The sequence below is a fragment of the Panulirus ornatus genome, chromosome 57, assembly GCF_036320965.1.
Source record: "Panulirus ornatus isolate Po-2019 chromosome 57, ASM3632096v1, whole genome shotgun sequence".
Lineage (NCBI taxonomy): Eukaryota > Metazoa > Arthropoda > Malacostraca > Decapoda > Palinuridae > Panulirus > Panulirus ornatus.
The window spans coordinates 23,221,584-23,238,703 of record NC_092280.1 but is presented as its reverse complement, the minus strand read 5'-3'; the positions used below and the strand labels follow the sequence as shown (position 1 = coordinate 23,238,703).

At 41.8% G+C, this 17,120-nt stretch overlaps 1 protein-coding gene across 17 annotated transcripts in view; it reads right to left on the bottom strand.

Annotated features, from left to right (window-relative positions):
- The window catches only part of Grip (Glutamate receptor interacting protein), a 232,745-nt gene that overhangs the window by 30,219 nt on the left and 185,406 nt on the right, over nt 1-17,120 (bottom strand). For 11 of the 17 annotated variants that reach the window (XM_071694682.1, XM_071694683.1, XM_071694680.1 and 8 more), the window contains exons 2-10: nt 10,609-11,901; nt 8,008-8,170; nt 5,268-5,393; nt 4,105-4,269; nt 3,514-3,683; nt 3,175-3,363; nt 1,656-1,851; nt 1,130-1,347; nt 229-444 (exon numbers count right to left, since the gene is read on the bottom strand). In XM_071694682.1, coding sequence (XP_071550783.1) covers nt 229-444; nt 1,130-1,347; nt 1,656-1,851; nt 3,175-3,363; nt 3,514-3,683; nt 4,105-4,269; nt 5,268-5,393; nt 8,008-8,170; nt 10,609-11,611 — 2,446 coding nt within the window. In that variant the 5' untranslated portion in view covers nt 11,612-11,901. Of the gene's footprint in view, nt 1-228; nt 445-1,129; nt 1,348-1,655; nt 1,852-3,174; nt 3,364-3,513; nt 3,684-4,104; nt 4,270-5,267; nt 5,394-8,007; nt 8,171-10,608; nt 13,888-17,120 lie in introns of those variants that run through there. The other 6 variants (XM_071694696.1, XM_071694697.1, XM_071694695.1 and 3 more) reach the window with 3 other exon arrangements.

Here is a 17,120-nt window from a genome sequence, read left to right as displayed (position 1 = left end):
CAGCCCCCCGCTCCATCCCCTTTTAGTCGCCTTCTACGACACGCAGGGAATACATATACATTATATACAATTTTTTCAACTGTTCAAATTAAGAGAGGAAATTCATCAACCTGAGCGTAAAGCTTAGATTTAGGTAGCATGTACTCCACTCACAGAGAGCTTCAGCAAAATAGTGGTATCTCTCCTCTTTCTAAAAAAAATTTAAAGAAAAATACTACACAGTCTCACCTGAATATAACTCATCCTTTTGCACTCTGAGAGTAACAATTTCATCACAGCACTGAAGAATGGTTTTAGCATCCTCTAGTGTGAGATTCTCTAAGCGAGTGTCATTGATAGCCAAAAGTCGGTCCCCTGGCTGCATAGTTCCTGATCGATGTGCAGGTGACCCACGTACAACCTCACTTATCAGCAATGGCTCCCCAGCGCCTGCTCGACGTGCAGCTAAATTAACAGAAAAAGGTTTTATAATATTAATAGCGATCAAATTTTTGCTCCAAAATCTCACAAATATTTTATGTACAACTTATCTACATGTAGTGCAGGGTAGAACAAACAGAATCTTCTCCATTCATTCTGTTTACCATACATCATGACATAAGACGACACTGGGTGGATGTAATGACAGTATGTGCAAAAATAACCATTGTAAGAAAATTTTACTTACTTGAAAGAAAGGCAAACTCTTATATACCTAATGAACATACAGCTATTCACAAACATCATCAACTTGTTCCTGGGTGGTAGCTTATGAAAAATATTCTTCATATCTCTCCACTGCTTATCTTTACATAATGCAAAATTACACTTACATTATCTGATTTATCTTAATATATTTTCCACTTTGGTCACCTTTGAACCCCTACATTTCCATTGTTTTGTCATTATCTAAATGGAGCCTAACTACAATCAAATATTAAAAAATGTAAAGTAACTGATCCATTTGTCTTAAGTACCTATGCACATACTATGAAATGCAGAAAAATAACACTCAATGAGCAAATGGCCTGAACATACAAATGTTCCATGCAATTATAAATTTTGTATTTCATTAACAGGTACCCGAGTTAACAAAACAGATATTTTAAATCTAAGCATTAATCTGAGAACTGAGCAATACATCAATTACCAGTGAGTGTGATTCCAAGTCCATTATGTCTCTTTGCCAACTTAACAGCAAAGGTGCCTGATGAAGGTACAACAGAGTCAGCAACATCAAATTCAACATCTAAGGTGACTGTGGGGCGTGAATTGGCTATCATCTGGGTAACCTCACTTACACCGAGACCCGATACGCTACGTCCATTAACTCCCATTAAGCGGTCACCCACACTCATGACACTGCATCTGTACAGCATATCAGGAATGGAAGTTGACGTTTAATATCAATTCTTTACTAGGTGTTCAAATGTAAATATATTTCATTAGGGAATCACTTGGAACATGATGTACAACAGAACTATCAGAATATAATCAAACAACTCTCTGACCTTCATGTATCCTATGGGTTATCATCAAACCATTTATTTTTCATTGGATATGAGCTGTGTGTCAACATAAATTGTAACAATGTATTTCCTATGGGTTTTATATACGAGATGAATACCAGGCAATATTCAGTAATACTGAAGCTAATACATTCTACAGAGTCCTACTTGTCAGCTGGTCCTCCTGGGTCAATGGCAGCAATAACAGGCAAAGCTGTGTCAGGGTCAGCTGGGTGTGGAGGTGGGCGAAGCACTACCCCATAGCCACGCCCCTCTACCACCAATGTTACTGTGAGACATTCTGGGTGACAAACGCCAATTCTACCAACACTTCCTCCTCCTGTGGTGTGTGAAGAGATAGAGGCTGTGGGAGATGGAATTTAAAGACACACAAAGTGAATGTTATGCACAATCAACAATCAGGGCATTAAAAGTTTTAAGAATCTTAAAAGCTGTAATCATATAATAAGCAAAAGATATGATCCACTAAAAGCTGTAAATACAATCTAAAACTTTAAAGGCAAAAGTAAAAATAAGCAAATTACACCTTTAATTTAAAGAAGAGATATGTTATAGATTCATAGCAGCCATCATCAAAATGACCCTTGTCAACATGATGCACTAAAGTAAATGAGGGAAAACAGCTGACTGAGAAGGTATTATAACACCATCAAAAGTCAATAGAGGGGATAAAAAAGAATCAAATTCAAAATGAAATTTAGTAAAAATGCAAAGAAAATTCAGTAGCACAGAGTAACCCTTTTCTGTGCCTAAACAGGGAAAACTGAAGGTATATAAACTTCATTTATTCTGTCCATGCATTATCATGGATTGTGAAAAGCATATAACAAGCCAAAGAAAATGAATGAACAATGACTTTATACAAGTGTTAACAGCACATTGTTACTGGCTAGAAAACAAAGTTTTCCCTGTTACTTCAATACACCATTAAATGGTTACACTTCTGCTCCTGGGCAGTCTGTAAACAAGAATTCGCAATATACAAAAGTTCTTTAAAAGAAGCATTAATGAAGGATAAGTCAGAAAGTAGTGCAAAACACCTAAGATCCAGGAAATCATATCTGAGTGCATAATAACCTTCCTGACCCTGAAAGACAAGCTGAAAGTACAAAAATAAAATTAAATGATAAATTCACATGCTGTATATTTAGGACACAAATCATATCCCCTTTCCCAAGAATAATGAGTCTTTCAGGCATCAGAGGGTCAGTTTAACATGAAATAGGTTAGTCTACAAAAATATAAATAGGTGTTAGAGAAAAATAAAACACAAAAAAATATAACTTTTGAGCAGCACTTTAATGGTTTTGAAGTTCATGAAAAAAATACAGTTCAAAGTAACAGATATGACAAACTTCCATACAATTTGGGGTGAATAATTTTTGCCCAATGGGTAAAAGAAGAAAAAAAAATAAAAAAATAAATATCCAGTGATTCTGGATATCAAGAAAAACAGAAACTGTCTTAAGAAAGCAAAAACACAGAACACTTGTCATCTGCATTAAGATAAAACTCACTGACTTTCTTCTAAGAAAAGAATCTTGACTCATGTTACACCTATACCTCACTTGAGCTAATTGAGTTTATTAGAATCATTATCAAGGAAAGAATATATAAACTACAGACAATAAATTGTGACGTAAAGAAGAATTATAGTCAATATTACCTGTCTCAGTGCGATCACTGGGTCTAGTTCGTCTCTGAACTCTTCTTGCAGCAGCTGAACGCGGCCGCTGTGAGTTCAAGGTGTTGTAGCTGGAGCCTCCTGACAAGTAACCACTTCCACCACCTGCACTTCCATATCCACTGCTGCTGCCCACCCCACCATATAAGTGTGGGAACGCTACACCTACTCCTGAATATGATGATGTAATCACTGACATTTATTGAAAATATATACAAGGAATGTATTTGCAAATCCCTAAAATTATGGTGCAAAATGTAATTTGGCAACATGCAGTAATATTTTTCACAGAATTCATATACTGTGCTTACAAAACCTTACCTCTTCGAAAAGTCATCCTGGGTTGTGTTGCAGGACCCGGTATGATCTCAAGAGTAACATGTGAACCTGGTGCAGACTTAAGTAACTGAGCTGCTTCAGCCACAGTCATTTGGTCAAGCCGAGTTCCATCTATAGCTGCAACTATGTCATTCACTGCAAGTGCACCACATCTGCCAAAACACTTTATTTTTCAACTAGAGGTATTTCAAAAATAGTATCAAGCACCTAAAGTAGTAGAGAAACATATCAAACACCAAAAGTAGTAGAGAAACATTTTCAGGTATAGAGAGCAGCAAGGTAATTTTTGAAGATAGCATTATAATTCAACTGATTTAAGCTTGGTTACATATATAATTAACATAAAACATAAAGATTTTCAGTTTACAGATCTCACGTATACAGAAAACAGCTGAAAGGTTACAACTAAACGATAATCAATCACCCCTACTACAAAGTCCAACCATTCATCCTTATGCAATAAAACTGGATCATAATCAGCTTTAAGAGCTTTATATGAGAAATGATGAAACTTTTAGTGAAAAAATGTGTAAATCAAAAGGTTATTAAATGTGTAATGAGTGAGTTACACACCTCTCAGCAATACTGGCAGTACGGATGGTTTCAATGACAATGGCATTAGGCTCTGGATGAGCATGTGTAAGGGTGATGCCCAAGGAAGTGCCTGCTGCACGTTCAATCTCAACAAGCAGTGGTCCACCTGATGCCCGCACACCATCCATCACTGACACATCATACCTATGATGATAATTCTTAAATTGGCAAGCAAATTATTAAGAAACGCTGAAAACAATGCCAGAGGGTGGCTAGAGTAATATTTACGGAGCTTTTAATTAGTTATTTTGCAACTTGACAGTGGAAACTATAGTGAGCAAAGAGCAAGGTAATTGTATTTTGTCCTTCTAGTATAGAAGGATGATTAGATAATGATATAGATAATTCTATAAACTACTAAGTTCACTTTTACAACCTAAAATGCATAATTTGTACACCCTTATAAGTTTATTAGTTGGAAGACAGCACACTCACAGCTACCAATTAGTTTCATAGCACCTACATGAGGTTAAGATGGTTTGGAAGACCTTCAGCCTTGGGATGAACATCTGTTGTGCCATTACTGGACCAAAAGAGTGGATAGCTGGACTATATGGAGCATAATTACAATTGAAAAGTGTCAAGACTAAAGGAATGCCATTTTGCCAACATGCTGGACTATCAAGAAGCTAGTGTATGTACTACTACCTTTAACATAATTCTCATTTACATGGGGTGAGACTAAAAAACAAAGGCTTCTGAAGACTAGTCACATTCCTCCTCCACTTACTTGCATTACAAGTTCAAGTATCAGAGGAGCCATGTCCCTATTTATTCAAAATTCATACAAACAAAAGTTTCCCTCAACTACAATCAACAATTACTTGCTCAGTACCATCATCTGAAATACCCCTAGCCCTCTACAGCCCCCTAATCTACTCTGTCCATCCCTTTCAAGGTCAACCCTTTTCCCATATTTTCACAAAAAACACCATATGTCTCACAACCCTCTCATTTTTCTTATTTTCAACAAAGCCAAATTACCTCAAAAGGTCCTCAGTCATATGCCATTTTTGTCATACCTAGCCAAATGATTTCAGGCTGAAAGCACTGCAATGTAACATGTGTTTAAAATCAGAGTACCCTTTAACAGATCCATACAACTGTAACTAATGTTTAACATCATCTGGCGGCCTACTTACTCTATGGTGAGTGTGGCACTGCGTTCAACCCTGCGCAGTGCCTCCTGGGCTTCTGTGAGAGAACAGCGAGTCAGGTCTCGGCCATCCACAGCCACAAGACGGTCACCAGCCTTAATTGTTCCTTCCCTTCAAACAAAGGGCATTGGGGAAATCCATTACAATGTTATAGAATTACAAGAAAAAATGTCGTTAAAAAGTTAAATGCAAGTAGAAAACTGCTATGTTTCACTAAGAGTGAAAAGAATTATATCCATTCGAGCAACAATGGCTTGTGTAAAACTAGTATTAAGCCCTAGCATGACTTGGGTCCTTTTAATTCAAAGTACTAACTTCCCTTATATTGCTATGCTACCTACATACAGTTACTTGACACCTGTAAACATACAACAACTGTACATTGAAACAAAAATACTTAAATAAATCTCATCCTAATATGCTTGGCATTCATTTCTTTTCACACAACACTACATTCTTCTCATATAAACTGTTGCGTCATACCCAACCATCAACCCACAAGTAGAAATAAAAATCTTACTTGTTCCTCGCAGTTCAATAATCTAAAGCAAGAGATTCCCCTCCTTCAACAAATAGTACAACATTGACAAAATACAAACTCTCTGAAATGACCTGAAAAGCACTAAACAAGTGCCCTTGCAACCCTCAGGCAACAACACGAAATAAGCAACCTCCTCCTTCACTAGTTAACACTTCTAATCCACAGAACCCCATTCATACACAAAACATTCTACAACCTAATGCCAATGGCATCAAATACACAACAGCAAAAGAACTCAGTTTTCTTTAAGAACAGGCTATACACACAATCCTTACCCTACACACATACACACTTATATCTTTTTTTATTTTACTTAATTGCTGTTTTCTGCAACAGCGAGGTAGCGCCAGGAAACAGACGAAGAATGGCCCATATATATATATATATATATATATATATATATATATATATATATATATATATATATATATATATATATATATATATTTTTTTTTTTTTTTTTTTATACTTTGTCGCTGTCTCCCGCGTTTGCGAGGTAGCGCAAGGAAACAGACGAAAGAAATGGCCCAACCCCCCCCATACACATATAGATAAACACGTCCACACACGCAAATATACATACCTACACAGCTTTCCATGGTTTACCCCAGACGCTTCACATGCCTTGATTCAATCCACTGACAGCACGTCAACCCCTGTATACCACATCGCTCCAATTCACTCTATTCCTTGCCCTCCTTTCACCCTCCTGCATGTTCAGGCCCCGATCACACAAAATCCTTTTCACTCCATCTTTCCACCTCCAATTTGGTCTCCCTCTTCTCCTCGTTCCCTCCACCTCCGACACATATATCCTCTTGGTCAATCTTTCCTCACTCATTCTCTCCATGTGCCCAAACCATTTCAAAACACCCTCTTCTGCTCTCTCAACCACGCTCTTTTTATTTCCACACATCTCTCTTACCCTTACGTTACTTACTCGATCAAACCACCTCACACCACACATTGTCCTCAAACATCTCATTTCCAGCACATCCATCCTCCTGCGCACAACTCTATCCATAGCCCACGCCTCGCAACCATACAACATTGTTGGAACCAGTATTCCTTCAAACATACCCATTTTTGCTTTCCGGGATAATGTTCTCGACTTCCCTGGGATAGGGGAGAAAGAATACTTCCCACGTATTCCCTGCGTGTCGTAGAAGGCGACTAAAAGGGGAGGGAGCGGGGGGCTGGAAATCCTCCCCTCTCATTATTTTTTTTTAATTTTTCCAAAAGAAGGAACAGAGAAGGGGGCCAGGTGAGTATATTCCCTCAAAGGCCCAGTTCTCTGCTCTTAACGCTACCTCGCTAACGCGGGAAATGGCGAATAGTTTGAAAGAAAAAGAAAGATATATATATATATACATAAATGCCCATATACATATCAACATATGCATACAAAGACATAAACATATATACACATGTACATATTCATACTTGCTTGCCTTCATCCATTCCTGGTGCTGCCCTGCCCCACAGGAAATAGCATCGCTTCCCCTGCTTCAGCAAGGTAGTGCTACGAAAACATACAAAAAAAGGCCACATTTGTTCACACTCAGTCTCTAGCTGTCATGTAAAATGCATCAAAACCACAGCTCCCTATCCACATATACTCTCCCATCTATGCTCTGGACAGCACCCAACCCTACAACATTACAAACACCATTTCAACAGAATGGTGTACTGAATAAGAGGCAAAAATTGAGAAGAAAAAGATAAAAGCTTAAAAGCTATCTCTGTTGAAGAAAACAGAAGCATAAACAAAAATCTTATGTTTTTTGTAAACAAATTTGCCAATGATGTCAGTGAAATAGAGCAATTTTGCTGTCTCATATTCAGAAGCCCCTTGTCTTTGGGGCCTACAATATGGCATACTTTTTTAGTTAGTAATCCAGCTCTAGCTAGCTGAGGTTTGCTTTGGATATAGAGTATTTAAGTTCCACAATCTTCTCTTTAATCTCTTATATTGTTTCTAAAACTAAAGACTGTTCTTAAATGGGTACACTATATAATGTGCAAGTATAACCTTTAATATCCAATATAATTCAAGATATATGAAATACCATTTCAAAAGTAAAATAGGACCCTATAAACCAAAAAAGCCCTTGTGTTGAGCTTTAAGCTACTGGCAAGTCTTTTACAGCCCTGAAACAGAACTAAGGCAGTGACTGCACTGACCTGTCAGCAGGACCTCCTGGCCTGACATGGGTTATAACAAGTGGCCTGGTCTTGGCAGCATCGTGGGAAGAGCCACCTCTCACTGTAAATCCAAAGCTGCCCTCTTCCTTCTCAAGTACCACCCCTACTGTCCGTGCCACTACACAGCCACTACCCTGTACCGCTAGAGGAAAAAGAATTAAGTTAGGCTGCTATAAAGAATTCATAAAGAGCAATATATGTTATTACTGCGGTTTCAGTGAAGCAGATGTTTTCCTCTGAATCCATTCACACCTTTACCATATATCTCACCAAACATCACTCTGGTAAATACAGTAACATATATTCCATGATGTGTTGAAATGCTTAAGAGGGATAATGTAACAACTGACAAAGATAAAAAATTATTTCTGATAAACTTAAATTTCAGTAAAAGAAGTACTTTTGTGAGTGAATTTGTTAAAATTTCCAAGATTAATACAGTATACATCTGTCCAGTTCATGCATCTAAATGTGTGGTGGATCTTTTATCCTTACCTAATTGCTTTACCTGCCTTAGCATGGATTTGTTAAGAGGAAATAATTAGATCATGTGATAGAGTATGATCATGTTAACAGTATGACAGGGAATTCCATTTCATGTGCTTTATAGTACTATGTTAACCAACTTGACATGACAGTTCTAAGTGAATGCAAAGTACACTTTTGATTGACAAAATGGCAGTGTCCATATAACAAAGGGTTGTCTTAAGAGCAATATAGTTCGATAATTTATATAATGGATGATGCACATGGGAGAACATTGCTTCCTTAAATGCCATCCACTACCCTCATTCTATTTACTTTCCTGCTATGCCAATCTTCATTCAATCTCTCATGGTATCACTGCAGACAAGCCTCTTTAAAGCCAAGCTCTATCAAGATTATGAACAAACTAGTAGTCTATGATGATGTTAACAAATAGAGGAGAGAAACGGGATCCTAAACTCCTGATTCATATAGATGAAGACAGGTTAGTAAAGTAAAATGGAGCTTGTCTCCCCCAAGACAAGTTTACACACTCACTACATAGGCCATGGCTGGACCATGTCAACCTGTCACTATGTATTCTTAAGTGTCATGAAAGAATGATGGGATCTTTGATCACTTTCCTAAATTTAGATATAAAAAATTCATGATGTACAACTAACTAAAGGCATATCATTTCTGAGGAACTAGAGAAACTAATCATAAAAATGTTGATAGACAAAATTAATGCCAGACATCAATCATGCAATAAGGCTGTTGAGTGCTACTTCGTAGGCAAATCAAGCATTTGTAATGCATTGTCTAAACTTCCTCCCACACCACAGCCCTAACCCTCCATTCAGTGCTTCCCTAATGTTACAAATTACTCCCTCCTCGTCCCTTAGCTCTATGTTCTGGTGAGCAGCAGGATGTGGGGAAAATTACAGCTGTTACATGGTATGAACAATCAGCTATGGAACATGTGGTATGAACATTTAGCTAAGGATGCTGCTCTCGGTCAAAATTGATCCTTGTCTGATACTGACTAAACAACCACAAGGGCATTAAAAAGGAAAGGCTCTACATAAACAATTAGTATGGACAGTAGCAATTATCTATGCTTCAAGAAATCTGACTCTTCCTTGATGAAGTGCACTAGGTATATTACTAGCACTCTTAATTATGTACATACTCCTCCCCCAAGTAGGAACTGGTGAAGGTACTAGTACAGTTTAAAAAAATGAGATCTTTGGATAGTTGGGTCTTTGAAATAAGTTAGAAATTAGGATGAGCAGTAGCTACAGAGAGTTTCACGAAGGACAAACGAGTTTCTTGACAGAGGATGATGCTAAAACAAATAATAAGTGAGTGGAGTCAATACTCCTTCTACGTCAACCCTTTCACTGTCAATAATCAGCACAGACTTTAACCATCCTTAGCACCGTGCGTTGCGAGGTAATAGCGGCTCATATCTTCTCAACATTTCATGAGGTTTAGAGGCCAAGAGAGAGAAAAAAGAAAAAAATAAAGAATGGGGAGACAAAAAACAACAACAACAGCGTACTGCATAATCCATGAAGAATCAAGATTGTCTACAGAGTGCATATAGTGGAAGGGGTGTAATTATGTAAACGATTCATCCACCTTAACTATATTTGTAAGCACTGCAAAAGTGTCTAAGTCAGTTGGGGCAAGAATATGCCATTGACCTCAATGCTCTCTTGGTATATTACCGGTATCTTACTCAAAAACAGAATTTACATCCAAGAAGGATACAAACATTCAAGCAAAACCAAAAATGCTGCTTCCTAATCAGAACACCCATAAATAAATTAATACAAAATTATCACTGGTCTGAAAAAATAACGATTAAAGACATCAATTGTGACAATCTGCCTTTTTTCAGTAAATAACGCCGACTGTACTCACCGTGATGGGCATTATCTGCAGAGGAAAAAATGCGCCCATGAAATTAATGTACAGTACTTATAAGGCGCCCTGCTTAACTAATACATTCTTGGCAGACTACCGTTTAAGGATACTACTAGTCTCCTGAAACTGAAAACACACGTGCCCAACACAGCAAGGTCAGTGCCACGCCCATGCAGTACTAACGTGAGTGTGCCCGCCTGCGGGCCTGTGACTTCCGGCGGTACCAAGCAGCTCTGGACTCCCGCCCGCGCCCCTCCGACCCCGCGCGGGATGACTCTGTGCGGCTGTCAGACAAGCTTCGCCCGCGCAACACCGGCGACCCCAGAGGCGTGGTCACACGGGACGTCGGGGGTGTGCAGCTCCTAAAAGGACTGTGTGAGCGAGGGGAGGGCGGGGTGCGAGGACGCTTGGGTACCACAAGAGACGACAGGGACGGAGAGGGCGGTTGTGGCCTCGGAGAATTATGACGACTCAGAAGCGGTGACTTTGGCGGCGCCAAATTAAAGTAACGGATGGGAGGAGGTGGAGGCGGTGGTGTAGTAGGCTCGACGGGCATTGGAGGCACGTAACTGACGGGAGCAGAGGGTCGCAGTGGGTCAGGGAAGTAGAAGTGGTCGTAGCGGACGTCCATAGCCCATAGCGAGAACCTACGCGGCGGAGGACTTGGTGGTGCCTTTACTGATCCCTGGCTCTTGGAGCAAGAGCTTGACAGACCCTTGGTGGACCCTGGACCCACTACCTGTCCCGAGGGATGCCCGTTCACGGGGCTGGTCCATACCGGAATTTTCCGGCACACCTCCTTAAGGGAGGAAATACTAGTGTTGCTGTTCTTGCGCTTGTGCTCGCTGTGACATTCGGGACTGTAATCTGAGCAGTAGCCAGAGTTGGCGTTGTCCCCGTCGAAGTCTGTCGAGTGGTTGAAGTGACGGAAGTTGGCATGTTTTACTTGCTCCTTCTCCTTCTTGTCACCCGTTAGGAAGCTAGCCAAGCCCTCGGTCAAAGAAAGGAACCGCTTGCGGAGTCCCTTGCGGCGCGAGCGGCCACCCTCGCGGCCGGTGGTGCCTGTAGGAGGTACATGTCGGGCGCCGTTAAGCAAGTCGAGGCCGTCTGGTCCACCACATTCCCGTCCGCGGCTCCACAGTGACCCCGACGACCCCCGCCAGTCCAGCCGCCATCCAGAGGACATCCTGCCCCGGCCACGCCCGCACCTGCCGCCCACGTTCTGACCCTCTCATCTATAGAGTTCACAAACTCTTACTCAGTACCATGACTTCCCACTTTTGTCACCAATCTGATTGGTCGTATGTTCTACACAAAAACAACAGGTCATTTGTAGAATTGTTTTTTGGAGTTCAATAATTATCTGATCTTTAACTAAAACCTTGCCATTATGTTATTTCCATGTCTTGTCCTCTTTCGAAACACTATAACAAGGCTTTCATGTGTTCAGCCCATGTTTTCTGAAGTAACTTTCACCTACAGGCATCAAAAACGCACTACTTAGTTTATCAAATGTTGAAAAGCGTCATATACACACCAATAATCTCCCAAATGTACGTCATATACACGCTAATAAATCTACCAATGACTGAACCACAAGCAGAATTGCCAATGTACACGGAGGGGCCAGCTGCCATGCGAGGAGGCAGTGTAGCTCCGACTAAGTGAGCCCAACTTGTCATAGGCCCAGTGCTGCCACCCTGCCAGCTAGACCCTCACGTCCCACGCTCGTAGTTTTCCCCTAAATAGTTGTGGCAGCCAACTGAACTCCCACTGCTGCCTCTGTACGTTTCCTGAAGCTCTTCATGTGGGAACAGTGGTAAATCAGGTTTGCTAGGTTGCATTTGTTCTTGTAAGACGTTTGCTTTTTGTGATCTATTTCAACCTACCACTACTTAATTCACGTCATTCTAATATACCACTGCCGACAACGCACACAATTTTTATCTTAATTATTACATTTGCTTTGGCTGAGACCTTTGTTTCATCTGAAACCTCGAATTTTACTTGTTGCTAGCTGTGGCTCTCAACGGCATTAACGTATTGTGAGGCTGCATAGTCCATCGCGTTGGTTCTTAAAATGTTTTCGTGTCCAGTGTCTTTGTCAATTAGCTCTTTTAATTTCGCACTGTAGTATTCTTTTATATCATATATTGAGCTTCTATATCTCAAATAAGACTATCTACATTTACCTGCATAGCCAGTTGCAATTGGTATTACTGTAATGCAGGCACCTCACCATATAATGGATGGTATTTCCAGTTCTCTTGCAAATCCTATGAAATCGAATCCTCAGTCATACAGCATGTGTTCATCTCACACATCCACTATGCATTACAATTGTATTATCTAACCATCACAAAAAAAAAAAAAAATCATTAATTTTCCCTTTAAAGATGACCAAGAGTTTCTCTGACCTAACATGAATGTTAGTGAGCTAACAAGCACACTGTTAAATACCGCAGATGAGGCTAAATAAACAAGGTAGGAAGAAGTGATGACTTTACAGCCAGCTCAGCCGGGTGGCGTTCAGCAGCAGCAGCAGCAGCAGCATCCCTCCGACCCACTTGCTACTCAGTCAACACCCCAGCAGCGGCCGCCCCAAACCTCACACACGCTCCCCTGGCCAGTGAATCACAGTAGTGACTCCTCTTGTCGGTAAATCACAACTATGATTCTCCAAGTCGGTGAATCATACCCGTGAATCCTCTGGCTGGTGAATCACACCCATGATGGACCAAAGGAACACCCGGCGGGGAGTTGGCACAGCCCCGGCCCTTCATGGTTTACAACATTTGCCCCTAATATAGCCGAGTAATGGCCCGCTTGTGTCACTCAGGCCACTGTCACCTGCACACTCGCCCAGCAGGTGGTAAGCAAGCCAGAGCAGGTGAGTCAGGCCCTAGCAGGGGAAGGGGGACAATCTTGTGCAAGAGTGTATGCCCAGCATAAGAGAAACAGAAGGTGGTGTGGAGATAACATAGTACCATGATGGGGAAGTCAATCTGGCGCAGGTAAACCAAGATGCAGGGAAAAGTTACAGTCAGTACAGGACAGGCGGAGGAGACAGTGGTGATGAAGACACCGTAAATCAAAGTACGTTACGCAGAAGCTGCTGATGGTGGTAATTGTGGTGGGTTATAGCCTATTATAGGTGACAGCCAGCTCAGTGCAGGTGCACCGGGAGAAGAGGAATCAAGTGGCAGGGGAGATAATGGTGATAGGCTGGTTTACTCTCTGCATATGAGAGCGAGAGGACACAGGGCAGTGCTGTGACCCTCCCGGCACGAGCGAGAAGCCACAGGGCATGCTGTGTTCCTCCAACCACCAAGTACATACGAAAACCTTGCTCGGCCGGACGCCCTGCCCATCATGCCTACGCCAACTAGTAAGTCATTTACGGAATCCTTGTCATGTGGACTCAAAACACTAAAGTCATCCTCAAATCTAACCATATTCACTCTCACTACCCGAGATATATGTATATATAAAGAAATGTATATAAAGAAATATTAACGCGAGTTCGATGATCTATATATTGCTTAAGTCGGTGTATGGAGGGTAGGGGAAGATACAGTCCATGACAGGGCGAGGCAGGGGCTGTTGAGGTGAACCAGAGGTACTGAGTTCTGAGGTCCTGACACTTATACATACATCCGACACAGGTCCAGCAGGTTCACCGATCACCTCTCTCGCTACTTTTAAATCCAGGATCAACGTTGCTTCCAACATAAACAGACTCAAGGAAGAGTTCAAATGTTAAACAAATTTCATAAACATAACACAAGGAGGTTACATACACTTAGCCATCAACTGCGTAGAGCTAAACATGAAAGAAATATATGAATTAACATAAATTTCCGAGAGAATTTTTTTTCTGATAGGTGGCGGTGTAGCCCACTCAACGCGGTAACTGCCCCGCTGTAGCGACAGGAGCAACGATCCTACAATATCCCTGGTTGGCTGACGAAGCCTAAGTCTCTCTCCGACAGCGAACATCTCGGTCCATCACGGGAACTGTTGGCTGGCAGGAAAGGCGGCAAGTGGTGTGTGGATGCTGCCGAGGAGTGAGATGGTGTGCAGGTGTAGCAACCGTGTGTATGGGTGAGGCCAGGGCGTACAAGTAGCAGGTATGAGCTTAATTGTGTATAGCGGGAGCAGTCTGATAAAGAGGCAGATTTGTGTGGCCAGATGTGGGCACGATGTGAATGCAGTTAGAGAGCTAGGTGTGGTGGCTAAAAGATGTGGGTGTCCGGTGGCTAATAGGTGTGTGTGTGTGTGTGTGTGTGTGTGTGTGTGTGTGGAGGCCAAATGTGGTGGCTAGGAAATGTGTGAGCCAAGTGTGGCGGCTAGCAGAGGTGTGTCGGGGTGTGGTGGCTAGCAAAGGTGCAAGTCGAGGTGTGGGCCAGATGTGGTGGCTAGTAAAGGCGTGAGTCGGGGTGTGGGTTCATCACATGTAGTTACTAGCAGGTGTGTGTATGTGTAGTGGGTTGTGGGCCAGGTATGGTGGCTAGAACCACCACACAAGAGCCTGGCTCATCCACCACACACAAACCCGAGCACAACAGAAACGGTGGCGCCAAGAGACGCTCGGGCCATCGAGGCAGACGACACAGGCCAAGACTAGGCTGAGGAACGTACACAATCTGCCACAACCTCCTCAGGTGTGTATTGCTCTTATGATACTCCATCAGTAACCTCCTCAGGGATGTAAAATACGTCAAATAAACTCCGTCAGTGTCCCCCCTATAATACATCCATCAATCCTCCCCCTGGGAGATGTAAGATGCTGTAATATATTCAATTATCATCACGCACCGTTTCTCTTGCTACACATCATCACAATGTTCCAAGCAAAAATCCCTTATATAGTCGTAGCATTTACAGCAGCTGTTCGTCCTTTCGATATTTCTAGTTTTCATTACAAATGTAAAGTTATTCATCTTTTCCAGCAAAGCCATCAATTTGAGAAACAAACGCTGCGTGTTTAGCACACCTTGGTGTTCAATATGACTCAAGTTCTCGAGGAAGGAGTGTTCCTAGCTTATCAGGAGAACATCGTCTTGGTACAGCGGGCAGCACACGAGACTGAGGGAGGCCAAGAAGTGTGCAGTCGGTGTAAAAACTGCCGTAAACTGTGGTCTCTGGCGGTGTGGAATTTGCTCGGTCAATGTAGAGGCGACGGTAGAAATATTCATGTGCTCTTGGAGTAAGGCACGACGCTGGCACATTATGGTGTGGGACATGACTGTTGTGAGTTGCCTGCCCAGCAGCCGGGAGGGACGGAGGTGCAAGGCTTGAAGAGGAGAGGAGCGAGAAAGATGTTGGAAGAAGAGAGAAGAAAGAAGGAAAGGAGCAGAGAAGTCTTAAAGAGTTCGGAAGGAGGAAGTGAGAATGAGGGAAAAGGAAAGAAGAAACTGAGGATGGAGGGCAAATGGAGGAACGGACGGGAGGAGACGGGAGATACGAAGAGGGAAGTAAAAATGTATTCATTGATCGCACACAAACCTGCACACGAAAGTACCCAAGACATGAGGCTGACACTAATCAAATCCAGTACACAGTCATCAGACCGGGAACTCATATAAAACCTTGCTCAAAAACTAACATGGGATAGAATGTGATTTCGCAACATCAATAAACCTAAATCTTTTACAAAATCGTCTCACAACTCATATACGACTGTTACTTGTTCAACTAAACAGCCTTTCCAAGACGGGTCTCAGCCAGTTATAATAAAACACCCAAATTAGAAGGCAGAATAAACTAGAAAACTTGTAACTCTACCAGGTAATTCTTTTTACGTATGGCTATTCTTGGGTCTGTGTCCTTGGCTATAAATCCTCGCAATGAGAGAGAGAGAGAGAGAGAGAGAGAGAGAGAGAGAGAGAGAGAGAGAGAGAGAGAGAGAGAGAGAGAGAGAGAGAGAGAGAGTGTGTCTTACGCTGTAGTTGACGACAGCTTATGACGTCCACTGGCATCGTCCCCGGGTGAGTGTTCAAGACTGTTTACAATCAATCTCGCACTCAACTTGAGACAGCGTGGGTGCACAGTCAAACCCCGCTTGGAACAGGAGGTTACTTCTCCCTCGATACAGTAGTCTGAGGTGTGTACCCCAGCCACAGACATACACATCCCAAACAACGACAAACATCCTTTCTCCTTACATTCAACTTTCATGAAGACATATACAATGTAGGATACGATAAGTAAGCCACATACACATTCGAGGCAAAGGAACACACACACACACACACACACACACACAAACACTAAGCATTTGAGAGTAAAGTACAAACACACTTAACTCGGCAAGGTTATGTACCCTACACGTAAGAGTAGAGACGTGGTACATGTATACAAAGTTAAGAGACGGGGCAACACGAGTGTAGTAGCACTCTCTCTCTCTCTCTCTCTCTCTCTCTCTCTCTCTCTCTCTCTCTCTCTCTCTCTCTCTCTCTCTCTCTCCACGTAACATATAAATAGTAATCACATTAGGTTACAGTTAACGTCATAAACTTGCACTTCCACCTATAAGCACATACACATTCCAGGATAAAGCAAGCGAGCAACTCTATATCCAAGCATACAAACGTGTAAAGTAGGATAAACACCTACGTACTTCCTCGACTACATAAGCCAGAGGGAAACAAACTTCCTTTACTCACGCACATGTATAAACTACATAAACACAA